The sequence below is a fragment of the Amblyraja radiata genome, chromosome 18 (assembly GCF_010909765.2).
Source record: "Amblyraja radiata isolate CabotCenter1 chromosome 18, sAmbRad1.1.pri, whole genome shotgun sequence".
NCBI lineage: Eukaryota > Metazoa > Chordata > Chondrichthyes > Rajiformes > Rajidae > Amblyraja > Amblyraja radiata.
The window spans coordinates 4,356,325-4,373,396 of record NC_045973.1 but is presented as its reverse complement, the minus strand read 5'-3'; the positions used below and the strand labels follow the sequence as shown (position 1 = coordinate 4,373,396).

At 42.8% G+C, this 17,072-nt stretch overlaps 1 protein-coding gene across 1 annotated transcript in view; it reads left to right on the top strand.

Annotated features, from left to right (window-relative positions):
- The window catches only part of fhit (fragile histidine triad diadenosine triphosphatase), a 725,671-nt gene that overhangs the window by 438,657 nt on the left and 269,942 nt on the right, over positions 1 to 17,072 (top strand). The window contains exons 3-4 of the mRNA XM_033036631.1: positions 4,154 to 4,299; positions 11,319 to 11,348. Coding sequence (XP_032892522.1) covers positions 4,154 to 4,299; positions 11,319 to 11,348 — 176 coding nt within the window. The remainder of the gene's footprint in view (positions 1 to 4,153; positions 4,300 to 11,318; positions 11,349 to 17,072) is intronic.

The window sequence follows — 17,072 nt, the reverse complement described above, 5'->3', positions numbered from 1 at the left end:
CTGACTATCAACCACGAATATACACCAAATCTAATTTAATCTTTAAAAAAAAATTCTCACCACACTAAATGACATTACATATCTACGTACTTGGGGCAATTTACCAATCGGCCCACACGTCTTTGGTGCGCGGGGGGGGAAAAATCCGCAGGAGAAACCCATGATGTGACAGGGAGAACGTGCAAACTCCACGCAGAGTGTACCAGAGGTCAGGAATAAAAGCAGTTCTCTGGCCCTGTGAGGCAGCAGCTCTAGCCGCTGCATAACTGTGCTTAAAAGCTTAAATATGTCGATGCTTCCAGCACACAAGGATGCTTCATCCCAACATTTCTCCTCGTGAACATAAACTACACAATCCCGTTTTCTTGAAATGTTTAGTGTAAAAAAGATAAAACACTTTCAGTTTAGATTCCATTTCATCAATAAAAAGAATGTCTAAATAGTTTATGTTTAATCAGTTTGCTTATGTTAATTGGGGCCCAGTCAGAAGTGATTTGACCTGCACAAAGATGTTTGAACAAGATTTCAAGAACTCAATACCAAGTCAATACTGAAGACAAGCAGATGTTTAGTTTAGACACAAAGTGCTGGAGTAACTCAACAGGTCAGGCAACATCTCTGGAGGAGTTCAGTTCAGTTCAGTTTAGGTTCAGCAATCCAGCACAGAAACAGGTCCACCGAGTCCACACTTTGACACATCAAGCACATCAAGTTCATGCTAGTTCTGTGTTATTCCACCTTCACATCCACTCCCTACGCACCAGGGGCATTTTTTTTCACAGCGGCCAATTGACCTACAAACCTGCTCGTCTTTGGGTTGTGGGAGGAAACCGGAGCACCCGGCCGAAACCCATGCAATCGCAGGGAGAACGTGCAAACTCCTCATGGACAGCAGCCAAGGTCTGGATTGAAATTATCTAAATGGTGGCCGACTAGGAAAAGGGGAGATGCAGCGAGACCTGGGTGTCATGGTACACCAGTCATTGAAAGTGGGCATGCAGGTGCAGCAGGCAGTGAAGAAAGCGAATGGTATGTTAGCTTTCATAGCAAAAGGATTTGAGTATAGGAGCAGGGAGGTTCTACTGCAGTTGTACAGGGTCTTGGTGAGACCACACCTGGAGTATTGCGTACAGTTTTGGTCTCCAAATCTGAGGAAGGACATTATTGCCATAGAGGGAGTGCAGAGAAGGTTCACCAGACTGATTCCTGGGATGTCAGGACTGTCTTATGAAGAAAGACTGGATAGACTTGGTTTATACTCTCTAGAATTTAGGAGATTGAGAGGGGATCTTATAGAAACTTACAAAATTCTTAAGGGGTTGGACAGGCTAGATGCAGGAAGATTGCTCCCGATGTTGGGGAAGTCCAGGACAAGGGGTCACAGCTTAAGGATAAGGGGGAAATCCTTTAAAACCGAGATGAGAAGAACTTTTTTCACACAGAGAGTGGTGAATCTCTGGAACTCCCTGCCACAAAGGGTAGTCGAGGCCAGTTCATTGGCTATATTTAAGAGGGAGTTAGATGTGGCCCTTGTGGCTAAGGAGATCAGAGGGTATGGAGAGAAGGCAGGTACGGGATACTGAGTTGGATGATCAGCCATGATCATATTGAATGGCGGTGCAGGCTCGAAGGGCCGAATGGCCTACTCCTGCACCTAATTTCTATGTTTCTATGTTTCTATGAAATCCGGGTCTATGGCTCCATGAGGCAGCAGCTCTACCAGCTGTGCCATTGTGCAGTAAAAAATAGTTTTCAGCACTGACCAAACAAAAACTTAAAAGAAAAAGACTGTGAGATTAGTTAGACAATTTAGTTTTAATGTGTTGTATTGTAAATGGGAAACATTACTTTCCTGCAGCTATGATGTAAATGAGGGATGAAATGAGTTGATCATCAGTATTATCCTATGGGATGTTTGGTGCAGAGACGGAAGCCGGTTACGCAAATGGGGCCTTAAATTACCCAAGAATCTGCCCATGACCGTACTACGTATTTTTCGTCAAGTGGACTATCTTGCTCGCTATAGGATCTTTGGTTGATTCTGTGTGTTGCAGCCATTTTGTGCAGTTCTTTACTCAGCAGCTCGGCCATCTTAGCACACTGCAGCACATTCTTCAATGCAGCGTCCGATTCCTTGAGAATCGCCTGCTGGATGAATGCATGCTGGCAGCCCATGACCAGTCTATCCCGCAACGCATTGCCTTGGCACTTTTCGCAGCATTGAGTTTTAAAATCACATGCTTTTGCCTTGGTGCGAAGTTCGACAAGAAATTGGGTAATCGATTGCCCTTCCTGTTGCACCGTCTGGTAGAAATCAAAGCGAGCTGCGAGGAAATTTAGACTTTCTTCGAAATGCAGCTGCAAAGCCGTTGTGATTTGACTCCAGGATTTCTCGGTGTAGTGGTCAGTGTTTGGCCTTGCATTGGATTTGCATTGGAATGTCAAAGTAGGAAACAAAAATTGAAGATTTGTTTATTGTTGTTACGCGTTCCGAGATACGGTGAAAAGCTTTTGTTTGCATGCTATCCAGGCAAAAAATACTACAAATGAATACAATCTAGCCGTCCACATAAAGAGCACAACATTTAGTGCAATGATATAACATTGAGGTCCGATAAGGTCATCATATTATTGAGAGTAGGCATTCCTACAACACTCCATAAAGAAAAGCATAGACTGGAATGTGATACGCAACAACTGTGCATATTACAGTTCAGATTCTGTCAGAGTGCATGCTGAGTGGTTTATCAGATGAACTACAAGAATTCAAAGGTTTTAAAGGTCTTTTATTGTCACGTGTACCAATTAATGTACAGCGATATGCGAATTACCATGCAGCCATACGGGAAAAAAAAAGCAACAAGACACACAACTACATAAAAGTTAACATAAACATCCACCACAGCGGATTCCCCACATTCCGCACTGTGACGGAAGGCAAAAAAATCCAATCTTCTTCCTCTTTACTCTCCCGCGGTTGGGGCAATCGAACCATCCGTCAGGGCGATCAACGCTCCTGCAGCTGGCGGTCGAAACTCCCCACGGTTTGGAGTTCCCGAAGTCGGTCTCTGACCAGAGACCGCGGCTCTGTGATGTTAGGTCCGCAAGCACCCGTGGTTGGAGCTCCGAGGTCGATCCCTGGCAAAGGGATCGCGGGCTCCGTGATGTTAAAGTCCCGCAGGCACCCGCGGTGGAGCTCTCAAAATCGGCCTCCAGCAAAGGCCGCCAACTCCTCAATGTTAGGCCGCAGCGCAGACGGAGATACAATACGGAAAAAAATCTCGTCTCCGTCGAGGTAGGAGATTAGAAAAAGTTTATTTCCCTCCCCCACGTAAAACAAGCTATAGAACACTAAAAACATACATTATCACATACTATTAAACACAAAGAAGGAAAGGACAGACAGACTGTTGGTGAGGCAGCCATTGTTCTTTATCCAGTGTTCTTTATCAATGAGGGTCCGTGGGTCAGTATTGTTCTTTGTTGTGATGGGCTTCAATGGCTTCAATCCCCAAGCTGTTGAGTTACCCAACATGAACTGAGGGACATTCATATTTTCTGTGTTATCAATCATAGTGTTGCATCGTCGGTTTAAATGCCACTCAGTTGATTAGCGCAGTCGGCATGAGTGCCCGTGTAATTTAAGCAATAAACTTCAAGGTTCAGTTTAAGGATTATGAAAATTGGGTTTTACCAACTGTAAAATTGCTGCCAGAAGTTGCATGTTGTGGATTTTGAACTCAGCCTGATGGCCTCATGTTTAAACCCACAGTCTCAAGTCAAGCCGTGATAACGTTCCAAAGATGCTTGACGATTATGATGAAAGGGGGAAAAAATAATATTTCGAGACGGTAACGTGAACTCGACGGGAGAAATTCGTGTCATTTCTTTGCATCATTTATTTGTTTAATGAGAAATTAAAGGCTCTAATGAAGCTGGGAATGTTCATTACCATTGCTGTAATAATATTGACAGTCGTGTGACCTACAGTTCCTTGATTTAACTTTGAACGCACATTGATGTAACATGCAGAGACAAAGTGAATATCTCGAGCATGGAGAGATGTTCTACTGTTGTGTCGTTTTGGTTTAGATGTTAGGTGTAGTCTATTTTCTTTGTGATCCTTGAACTTCCTTGACTGCTTACAATGAAGATGTGTTGGTGTGTCCGATCAGAGTGGTGGAGCGCTACCGAGACCTTCGACCAGAGGAAATCACCGACTTGTTCCAGACAAGCCAAAAAGTGGCAAAGGTTGTGGAGCAACATTTCAAAGGGACATCTTTGACCATTGCCATCCAGGTTTGTGATTGCTTTTAATAATCAGTGACTTGAAAAATATTCATTCCGTATGATTGATGAAGTACTTATTAACGACCATGACATTGAGGAATATGAAGCATGTGAGTTTATGTCGGTGTTGCCCAGTCGATAGACGGAATGATTTCTACTACTGCATCTCCACCTACTACCGCTCAGTCCGCATGGACCCACCTGGTCTCCCAGTTGCTGAACACTTTAATTCTCCTTCCAATTCCCACACTGACCTTTCTGTCCTTGGTCTCCTCCATTGTCAGAGTGAGGCTAAATGCAAATTGGAGGAACAGCATCTCATATTTTGCTTGGGCAACTTACAGTCCAGTGGTATGAATATTGATTTCTCTAACCGAATAACCCCAGCCATCCTCCACCACCCAGCTTCTCATTTTCACCCAACAAATATCTAACAATGGCCTGTTTCCTTTAGCATTGTTACTTTTTGGCATAGCTTTCATTCATTGCTCTTTATCTCTCTACATCATCTTGTATATCTCCCTTTCCCCTGACTAGTCTGAAGAAGGGTCTCGACCCAAAACGTCACCCATTCCTTCTCTCCAGAGATGATGCCTGTCCCACTGAGTTACTCCAGCATTTTGTGTCTACATTCGATGCTGCCTGACCCGCTGAGTTACTCCAGCTTTTTGCGTCTATCTTCGGTTTAAACCAGCATCTGCAGTTCCTTCCTACACACTGCATATTTCCTGTTGTTTCATATCACTGTTCACTGAGTGTTCCTATGTGTGGCTGTCAAAGTGATGGAGGTTCACTTATGTGCAAATGCATTGAAAATGGAAGCCATCTCCAAACATATGGTTTTGGTCAATTCTGGCATTGTCCCAACAGATTAAATTGATTATTCAGTGGAAGAAAAACAATCAACTGAAAGATAAAGGCAGATTGGCAAAAGATGAAAGCAGCTAGCCATCTGCGGCTCATCGTTTTACATTTTTGACCAAGTGCTGCTCTTTCTCCTGTTGCCAATGCAGGGCGCTTCCATCATGCAATTTCCTTCAGTACACAACCATCTTCCTTTGTTGCCAGAAGCAAAATATTGCAGGTGCCGATGAAAAGCATAGTACTTGGCACAGCACAGCACAAAAACAGGCCCGTCAGCCAACAATGTCCATGCCTAACATGATTGCAAGTTGAACTAATCTCCTCTGCCCGCACGTGATCAATATCCCTCCATATCGATGTGCCTTTTTGAAAAGCCTCTTAAACACCACTAACACATCTGCCCCCACCAGCACCCTTGACAGCACATTCCAAGCAGCTACCACCATCTGTGTAAAAATATCTTGCCCTGCACATCACCTGTAAACTTTGCCCCTCTCACCTTAAAGTTATGCCATCTTTTTCTTTGACGTTTTCACCCTGGGGGGGGGGGAGTTTCTGACTGTTAATCCACATTATGCCTCATAATATTAGATACTCCTGTCAGGTTTCCCCCCCAACCTCCGGCGTTCCAGGGAAATCAACCCAAGTCTGAATGAAATATTTCTGTGATTAAGTTCTACTTAAATTGGCAAGTAAGAAGTAGGGAAAGAAAATTGGGTTGGTGTGGCTGTAAACCTGTTTCCATCCAAGATCAAAGATGAACTTCACAAGAATTTTGGATTGGACTTCCCACGGGTGTAGTCACCACACTTGACCTGGGAGACAAAGGTTTTGTTTGTAAGTGATCCATCACAAAGTCTGGAGTGAACCATTAGTCCTTTATTAAGATCATACAGAGAGAACGTTGTACACAGCTGCGCTCATCACATCAGCTCACGTAGCATATCGAGAGGCTGTCAAACGTACAGTACTCACGATGACCAAAACCCGGACTGGATTATATGGTGGAAAGTGTGACATGCATAATATGTGTAGTGGAGATGATATGGGCATGGATTCATATGGTTCATCTACAGGTTCCAGTCCCATGATTGAATTAAAGAATTGAAACAACATGGAAACAGGCCTTTGACCCACCGAGTCCACACTGACCACCCGTTGACACTAGTTCTATGTTATTCTACTTTCACATCCACTCCCTACACATTCAGGGGCAATTTACAGAGACCAATTAGCCGACAAGCCCACACATCTTAGGGATGTGGGAGGAAATCAGAGCAGCTGGAGGATAGCCATACGATCGGTCACAGGGCAAACGTCACAAAGAAGATGGGGGCCAACTGCAAACTGATGCAGACAGAGAAGGAAGTGAGGAAATTAGTGACAGGTGGGGTTTAATGTGGAAGAGAATGCGAGATTGATTGGAAGGGCAAATGGTGTAAACATTGGAGCGTAGGTGGCTGGGAGAGCTGGAAGCAGTTGTAGGACAGGAGAGACTCACTGGGTTAAACCCAAATGTAGTTTCCTCATTTAAAAAAAATAAACCTCTGTTTTTCTGGTTTTTTTAATTTGTAACTTTCTACCCTCTCTTTCTCTCTCTTTCTATAAAAAATAAAAACACTAGAAGCAGAAGAAATTGATAATTGAAAATTTTAATAATGTATGACTGATGTATATGAAAAGTCTTTTTACTATAATATGTAACTATACTTTATAATATGTCTACTTCTAATAAAAATATATTAAAATAAAACATACAACAGTTCACATTAAAAATAAATAAATAAATAAATAAATAAATAAATAAACCTTGTCAAGTCTAATTTAATTATCACATGTACTGATAACAGAAGAATGAAATTTGCCTTGGCATTGCAGGCCTGTAAACACAATACACATCGATAATATATAATAAATGATACAGTATATTATTTATACATTATTTTAAACAATAATAATATTAATGTGTTTATGCAGCAATATTATTATATGTAATATATAAATTAATAATCATGATACTGGTGGAAAAAAACAAAGACCTCAGAGGTTTGTTGTTGAAGGTTACGGAGAATAAGATGCAATCTCATTGAAAAGTACATCAAGTTCTCAGAGGAACAGATAGAGTGGATGTTGAGAGTCTTTTTGGAGAATACAAGAAGCAGGGTATGTAATCTCAGGATAGGAGGCAGCCATTTAAGGCAGTGTTGAACCATTCTGTAGCGGGAAGTTTGTGAGGCTTTGGAATCGTACACCCTGGAGCTCTGGATACTTGCTCGGTGAATGGCAGCTAGCATATTCAAGGTTGAGATCGATTCCTTTCATGTTCAAAGATTTAGCAAAATATATGAGGATCAGGTGGTGATTAGGACTAAAAGGTGGAGGATTTGCCTTGAATGTATTGAATCGTAGAGCATGCCCACTGTTGCCACTGTTGTTTACTTTTCTTTTGCCTGCCAGCTGTTTAGCCTCTCCGTCTAGCTGGTCGCTGGGCAGGAAATATTATTAGCTATTTTTAATGAGATCTTGCAGTATATTTGCCAGGAGCCTCAACTTTCCAGCATCAGAATTTTCTGATTTCAACTTCCTCCATCTATCCCTTATAAAAATCGCAGCTATTGTAGCAGAGTGGCACGATGGCACAGCAGTAGAGTTGCTGCCTTAAAGCATTTGCAGTGCTGGAGATCTGGGTTCAACCCTGAGTACGGGTGCTGTCTGTACGGAGTTTGTACGTTCTCCCAGTGACCCCGCGTGGGGTTTTCTCCGAGATCTTTGTTTTCCTCCTACACTGCCAAGGTTAATTTGCTTGGTATTAAGTGTAAATTGTCCCTAGTGTGTGTAGGATTGTGTTAGTGTGTGGCGATCGCTGGTCAGTGCAGAATCAGTGGTCCGAAGGGCCTGTTTCCACGTTGTATCTCTAAACTAAACACTAAATTAAACTATTAGGGCATAAAACATGGAGTATGCTACAGTACAACAATGGAATAGGCCCTTCAGCCTACAATGTCCTTAGCAAACATGATGCCAGGTTAAACTAATCTCCCTACCTGCAAATGCAATGCTAGCATTTATATCAAGAGGACTGGAATACAAAAACAGAGATGTCATGCTGAGGCTCCATGTACAAAAGGGACGGGTTGCACCTTAACTGGAGGGGGACCAATATTCTGGCAGGCATTTTGCTAGTGCTACACGGGTGGGTTTAGACGTAATAGTGGGGGGGGGGGGGGGGGGGGGGGGGTGGGGGTCAACAGCAAAAGGTAGAAGGGAGAAAAGACAAACCTAAAAGCTTTGTGCCTTAATGTGAGGAGCATTCGTGGTAAGGTGGATGAATTGAATGCGCAGTTAGTTGTTCACGGATATGATATATTTGGGATTATGGAGACATGGCTCCAGGGTGACCAAGGCTGGGAGCTCAACATGCAAGGGTATTCAATATTCAGGAAGGATAGACAGAAAGGAAGAGGAGGTGGGGTGGCATTGCTGGTTAAAGATGAGATTAATGCCAATGTGGAAATTGGTCAGAGGAAGCAGCAAACCAGAAGACTGGGAGAAATTTAGAACTCAACAGAGGACAAAGGCGTTAATTAAGATGGGGAAAATAAAGCATGAAAGAAAGCTTGCGGGGAATATAAAAACTGACTGTAAAAGCTTCTTTAGATATGTGGAGGAAAAGATTAGTGAAGACAAATGTAGGCCCCTTACAGTCAGAAACGGGTGAATTTATAATGGGAAAATAAGGAAATGGCAGACCACTTAAACGAGTACTTTGGTTCACTCTTCACTGAGGAAGACACAAACAATCTCCCAGAAATACTAGCGGATGGAGGATCTAACGTGATGGAGGGTCTGAAGGGAATTCACATTAGTCATGAAATGGTGTTGGGTAAACTGTTGGGACTGAAGGCAGATAAATCCCCAGGGCCTGATGGTCTGCATCCCAGACTCAAGAGGTGGCCCTAGAAATCGTGAATGCATTATAATGTGGATAAATGTGAGGTTATCCACTTCGGTGGCAAGAACAGGAAGGCAGATTATTATCTATGGTGTTCAAGAAGGAACTGCAGATGCTGGAAAATTGAAGGTGGACAAAAATGCTGGAGAATCTCAGGGGGTGAGGCAGCATCTATGGAGCGAAGCAAATAGGCAACGTTTCGGGTCGAAACCCTATGGTGTCATATTAAGAAAAGGGGATGTGCAACGAGACCTGGGTGTGCTTGTACATCAGTCCCCGAACGTAAGCATGCAGGTACAGCAGGCAGTGAAGAAGGCAAATGGCATGTTGGCTTTCATAGCAAGACGATTATAGTATAGGAGCAAGGATGTCCTACTGCAGTTGTACAGGGCCCTGGTGAGACAGCACCTGGAATATAGTGTGCAGTTTGGTCTCCTAATTTGAGGAAGGACATTCTTGCTATTGAGGAAGTGCAGTGTAGGTTCACCAGGTTAATTCCCGGGATTGCGGGACTGACATGTGATGAAAGAATTGATCGACTGGGCATATTTTCACTGGAATTTAGAAGGATGAGAGGTGATCTTATAGAAACCTATAACATTCTTAAGGTATTGGACAGGCGAGATGCAGGAAAAATGTTCCCGATGTTGGGGGAGTCCAGAACCAGTCGTCACAGTTTAAGAATATGGGGTTGGCCTCATCCTAGGACTGAGATGAGAAAAAAATTTCAGCCAGAGAGTTGTGAAACTCTGTGCCTCAGAAGGCAGTGGAGGCCAATTCTCTGGATGCTTTCAAGAGAGAGTTAGATAGAGCTCTTAAAGATAGTGGAGTCAAGGGATATGGTGAAAAGCAGGAATAGGGTACTGATTCAGGTTGATCAGCCATGATCATATGGAATGGCGGTGCTGGCTCGAATGGCCGAATAAACTACACCTGCACCTACTTTCTATGTTTCTTAAGTCAGAGGGTAGATAATCTGTGAAACTCATTGCCACGAGGGCTGTGGAGGCCAAGTCAGTGGATGGTTTTAAGGCAGAGTTAGACAAGTTCTTGATCAGAATGGATGTCAAGGGTTATGGGGAGAAGGCAGGGAAATGGGATTAAGTGGCAGAGATCAGCCATCATTGAATGGCGGAGTAGACTTGATGGGCAGAATGGCCTGATTCTACTCCTATAACTTGTGAACATGATCCATATCACTACATTCCCCCCATGTCCATGTGCCTATCCAAATGTCTTTTAAATGCCACAGTCATATCTGCCTCCACCACCGCCCCAGACAGCACCTGGAGAAACCCCTGAAGACGGGTTTCGGCCCGAAATGTTGCCTATTGCCTTCGCTCCATAGATGCTGCCGCACCCGCTGAGTTTCTCCAGCACTTTTGTCTACCTTCGATTTTCCAGCATCTGCAGTTCCTTCTTAAACTGCAGGCAGCGCGTTCCAGACACCCACCGCTCTCTGTGTAAAAAATGTTGCCCCTCTAGTCAAATATTTGTGTTTAAATAGAAATGAGAAATAATAATTTAAAAAATATGTACATAATTTTAACACAAGATAATTACGGTAGACTGCAAATGAATTAAGCAATTTAATAGAATGATGCTAATTTCATTGAGCTATTTAATTTTTCACTGTGAGTTTCTATTTTTGATTACATTAATACATTTCAACAGGCTTTGTAAGAAAAAGATTCATTAACATAAACTTTCTGAAGGTAAAACTGCTTTCTAAAAAAACATTATTGCTCATGTTTAGAGTGAGATTAGTTTAGAGATACAGTATAGAAACAGGCCCTTTCACCCACCGAGTCTACGCCGACCACTGATCATCCGTTCACACTAGTGCTATGTTATCCCATTGTCTTATCCAATTACAGCCACCAATTAACCTACAAACCCACACATCTTTGGGATGCAGGAGGAAACCGGAGCACCCGGAAGAAACTCATATAGTCTCAGGGAGAACGTGCAAATTCCACACAGGCAGAACCTGTAGTCAGGATGGAACCAGGTTTCCAGTGCTGTGAGGCAGCAGCTTTACCTGCTGCGCCACTGTGCCGCCATGCACTGCTCAACTCATCTACAAAACTGATTCCAATCGCATTCAGCTGGTGAATCTTAAACTGTTTTTCAACTGAGTACTTTAATTGGCTGTCACCACATTATTGTGAACCATTAGTGCCCCTTGCTTATCTTTTCTTCCTTCTTGTAGGATGGTCCTGAAGCTGGGCAGACCGTGAAAGTGAGTAATTTTTAATATTAGTTTATACTGCTTATACTGAAGATATGATTCCTTTGTTGGGACTGAGTTATGAGTCCATTCAGTTACATAACTGTCATATTATCGTTTAAAAGCTTAATTGTTTTAGCAGTAGAACACTGTCTTGCCAAGAAAATTGATTTAATATTTATTCAGGTGTTCTTTAGGAAAGAATTGGGAACTAAATTAGCCACTGAAATTGGATTGGATGATTAACCCATGTCTATTTCCACTGGTTAATTGCTAAACATATCTGTACTCAGCCAGCACTAACTAACGTGATCTCTTCCTTGCACTCATCAGTCTAGGGATCAACATTATAATTTGCTGGCACCGATCAAAGTTAGCCTCTCCTTCCTTCAAGGGGAAAAACATGTGTTTTATTTCCTGTGCCGGTGTAGGAAAGTGATCCTTTCAGACAAGGGTTCCCAACCTGGGGTAAATGTACCACCAGGGGGGTAAATTTTGCCTACCCAGGGGGTAAATTTGTTGATTCTGAATTTGTACATATTTTGACTCATTGACTGACTGTGTTTGGTTCTGGTATACAGGTATCTGTTCATCATTAGTTGTTCATAAATAAGTGAAATAACATTGTTATGTGCTATTAAAGTTGCCAGGGGTAAACGGGACGAAAAAGGTTGGGAACCCCTGCTTTAAGATTTTGTCTTGTGTACTGAGATACTGCGTGTGTCATCTAATCAAATCAGATAATACTACACGTGAATATGTTCAAGCCAAACACAAGTTCCACAGTTGTAGTCAAGGGAAAAATACCAGGACACAAAGTACTGGAGTAACTCAGTGGGTCAGGCAGCATTTGTGGAGGGAATGGAGTTATTGGTTGGGACCCTTCTTCAAGTTTGAAAAAGGGACACGACCCGAAACGTCATCTCTCCATTCCCTCCACGGATGTTGCCTGGCCCACTGAGTGCTTCCAACACTTCATACATTGCTCAAGTAGATTGAGTTCACCACTCCATCTCTGAGTTGATATCCAGGTAAGAGTGTGTGTTTAACCACCTCAAAGTGTCTTACATCCAATGAAGATCTTGTGATAAGATCAGAATAAGGTCATTCAGCCCATCAAGTCTACTCCGCCATTCAATCAAGGCTGGATCTGTGATCTATCTCTCCCTCCTAACCCTAGAATGAAAAACTAGCCATGGAAAGACACAAAATGCTGGAGTAACTCAACGAGTCAGGCAGCATCACTGGAGATTATAGTTAGGTGATATATATTCAGGGTCCAGACCATCATGAATGTCACATGTCCATGTTCTCCAGTGATGCTGCCTGATCCACTGAGTTACTCCAGCAATTTGTGTCTTTCCTCGGTCAACCAGCATCTGCAGTTCCTTGTTTCTACAGAAGAACCAGTCAATGTCTGGTAAATGTTGTAACATAGGGAAAACAGTGGGCACTTTACCCCTTGTATAAGTTCCCACAAACAACGAGCCGATCACCAGGTAATCTGTTGAGGCTTGGTGGCCAAGACATTTTTTTTGGGTGGGGGGGGAGGTGGAGAGAAATCTCCAAAGCTTTTCTTGAAAATACTTTCTGTGTTATTTTGAAATCCACCACAGAGAGTAGACAGAGCCCTGGTTTAATCTTTCATCCACAAGACAGCACTTCTGAAGGTGCCGTCAATACTGCACTCAACTGCCAGAGTAAATTACATGCTCAATTCCCTGGAGTGATACTTCTATCCACAACCTTCTGATGCACAGACATGATTCCATTCTGCAATAAAAAACAAAAAAACATACATTTCTGACATTAATATTCACGACCTTGCTGGTATTAGCTTCTGATTTTTTTTTTTTTTTCTTTGGCTAGAATCCCTAATTAATTAAACATAATTGGCTTAGAAGAGACTTAACAAGCAGTACCTGCAAATGTTCAGGATTGCGATGATTTCCCTGGGGCACTGGGTAAAGTATAAAAAGCTTCACAAAATCAAAACTCCGCCAGATGAGAATCTTTGAAAGTTTGATAGTTGGCAGAATGGATAGGAAGAGCAGAGAGATGTGGCTCTGTGATCCGTCCACGCTCAACATCTGAGTAGCGGCTGCTGCCTGTGTGCTGGATGTCTGCATTCTATCTCCCTGCATAATCCTGTGTCAGTGCGCTAATCTGCAATATTTCTCAACTTCTGCCTAATCTTGGAATGATGTTTAAGAAGGAACTGCAGATGCTGGAAAATCGAAGGTAGACAAAAGTGCTGGAGAAACTCAGTGGGTGCAGCAGCATCTATGGAGCGAAGGAAATAGGCAACGTTTCGGGCCCGAAACGTTGCCTATTTCCTTCGCTCCATAGATGCTGCTGCACCCGCTGATTTCTCCAGCACTGTTGCCTAATCTTGGAATGAGCCAGATTCAAACGTTCACCAACTTGATCTCTAGTTTTGTTGCACTGAGTGCTTGCCTCACTCTGTTGTACCTCGTAACAATCTTCTAAAGATATTTGAGTTCAGTTTAATTAATTGTCACGTGTACCGAGGTGCAGTGAAAAGCTTTTGTTGCGTGGTATCCAGTTAGGGGAAAGACAATACTTGATTACAATTGAGCCATTTACAGCGTACAGATAGATACATGGTAAGGGAATACCATGAGGCTCTTCAATGAGGTAGATTGTAGTTCAGGACTGCTCTCTAGTTGAGGTAGGATGGTTCAGTTGCCTGATAAACAGCTGGGAAGAAACTGGGAGTTTTAGACAATAGACAATAGGTGCAGGAGCAGGCCATTTGGCCCTTTGAGCCAGCACCGCCATTCAATGTGATCATGGCTGATCATCCCCAATCAGTACCCCGTTCCTGCCTTCTCCCCATATCCCCTGACTCCGCTATTTTTAAGAGCCCTATCTAGCTCTCTTGAAAGCATCCAGATAACCTGCCTCCATCTAATCTTGGAATGATGTTTAAGAAGGCAGAGAATTCCACAGACTCACCATTCTCTGTGAGAAAAAGTGTTTCCTCGTCTCCGTTCTAAATGACTTATGCCTTATTCTTAAACTGTGGCCCTGGTTCTGGGCTCCCCCAACATCGGGAACATGTTTCCTGCCTCTAGTGTGTCCAAGCCCTTTCACACTTCAATGCCCCATGGGAGAGGGGAAATACAGGGAGTGGCCAGGGTGCGACTTATAACATATAACATATAACAATTGCAGCACGGAAACAGGCCATCTCGGCCCTACAAGTCCGCGCCGAACAATTTTTTTTTTCCCCTTAGTCCCACCTGCCTGCACTCATACCATAACCCTCCATTCCCTTCTCATCCATATGCCTATCCAATTTATTCTTAAATAATACCAACGAACCTGCCGCCACCACTTCCACTGGAAGCTCATTCCACACCGCTACCACTCTCTGAGTAAAGAAGTTCCCCCTCATGTTACCCCTAAACTTCTGTCCCTTAATTCTGAAGTCATGTCCTCTGGTTTGAATCTTCCCTATTCTCAAAGGGAAAAGCTTGATCACATCAACTCTGTCTATCCCTCTCATCATTTTAAAGACCTCTATCAAGTCCCCCCTTAACCTTCTGCGCTCCAGAGAATAAAGACCTAAAGACTTGTCCTTGATTGTGTTCTCTTGGACATACAAATGTATTAACCTGACCAATAGCGTCGAAAATATTTAAGAGTGCGCATTTGTAATTTGAATCTATAACATGCCAGGCTTAGCACTGCCCCTCCTTTCTCCCTGCTATCTTTCCCTCCCCCATCCCCTTCCCTACAATCAGTCTGAAGAAGGGCCCTGACCCAAAATATCAGCGATCCATGTTCTCCAGAGATGCTGCCTGACCTGCTGAGTTTTTTAAACACTTTGTGCCTTTTTTTGTAAACCAGCATCTGCAGTTCCTTGTTTCCACTCTGCAAAGTAGTTATGCGTCGTTGTGCTTCTTTTGGAGATGATGGCCTACATTGTTGGTCCATTATTGTCACGTGTACCGAGGCGCAATGGAAAGCGTTTGCTTACGTGCCGTCTAATCAATTAGATAATACTGTACATGGAAACAATCAAACCAAACACAAGTACAGCAGGAAGAGCAAAGAGTGAAATACCAGCGTGTAGAATATAGTTTTCGCCATTGTGGCACAACAGTTCCAGAGGATAAGCCCAATGTCTGCAAATGAGATAGGTTGGAAAATCGGTCAGAACTCCAGCTTATGGAAGGACCGTTGAGAGGTGTGATAACAGAGGGGAAGAAGCTGTTCCCGGGTCTGGTATTATCTGATCTTCCATCAGCACATAAAAGTTAATGGAGCTTGACCGTCAAGCATTGCTTGCTCCTTTCTTTGGTGGGAGTGCAGCTTTTGTTGCGTGGTATCCAGTCAGCAGAAAGACAATACATGATTACAATTGAGCCGTTTACAGTGTACAGATAGATACATGATAAGGGAATACCGTTCAGTGAAAGAAAATATATTTTTCTCATATTTTTCTTCACTTTCTGTTATTATAACCTGATGTGCTGCCTATTTCCACCAACAGCAATCGTACTCTGGTATTACGAGCAGCCTCTGATCTTGGGCAGTGATCTGGATGGCCACCACGGCCTTTGACCTGGACTGGGTTTGCAGTTCCTCAGCCACTGAGATATGTTGAACCTAAACAAACAACAAACTTAGCACTGACCAAGATTGAATTGCTAACATTTTGTAATGAACATGGCATTTCTCATTGCTGTGACTCACTGCTCTGCCACATGTTGTTCGTGAACTGGTGCAAGTTCACTCTCATCCTAATTGTGAAGTCAATTTGTAATTAGGACCGTACAAATTGTTTTCAGCTTCCAACGTGAGAAATAGCCTAGATCAACCTCACATGTTAGGAGACCTGCTGGGTTCTCCGCGAGTGGATATTAAAGGTTTCGAGCGATTTGGACCAAATGCGGACAAATGCGACGAGCTTAGATGGGGCATTTTGGTGGGGAACGTGGATGAGTTTGGACAAAGGGCCTGTTTCAGTGCCGTATGAGTAGAATCAGGGCATGAGTTAACCACTTACAATATCCTTTCTTTGCACAACTTGAGTCCTATTCAAACAGATGAATATTGTGCCTAAAAAATCCTGTTGGGATCAGCATTTCTATAAATGAGTCAAAGTTAGCGGGATTGTAAATCAGTAATACAGCCAAACTCATGTTGGCTTATTGGCAACTTAATGCGCATTTTCTATGATTTTCTTTCAATTACAGGAAGTCCTATCCACCCGCTATTTATTAGTTCCTGAAACTGGATGATCTTCCTTGGTGAAATTGGTCGACAAACCAAATATATTTGTTATCATGATTAGTATCAGCATATAATACTTAAGCCCCATAAATTGAAAATGATTTGAATTGTTGAAATTCTGTTTGCTTTGGATTTAAGTTTGACCAGACGTGTGTTCCCTGGAGCGGGCAGCCCGGAACGTATAATAAAATAAATAAATAACTAAATACATAAAATGCATTTATAGTGAGGTTAGTCTTTTCAGATGAAATCTGCATTTATATCAGCAAGCAAAATCAAAGCCTGATATGTAATGGCTTAGGAGCCGTACAAATGGATTTGCATGGCCTTGTTCCAACTGGCAGCACCTGCTTTACTCCCACAGTGTACAGATTGAAATTGGTTTTAAATTATTTATTTTTCCACTTCAGATGCAATATATCAGTTATAGGGAAAGTGACTATTAAAAATAGACACTGGGTGATATAGAGC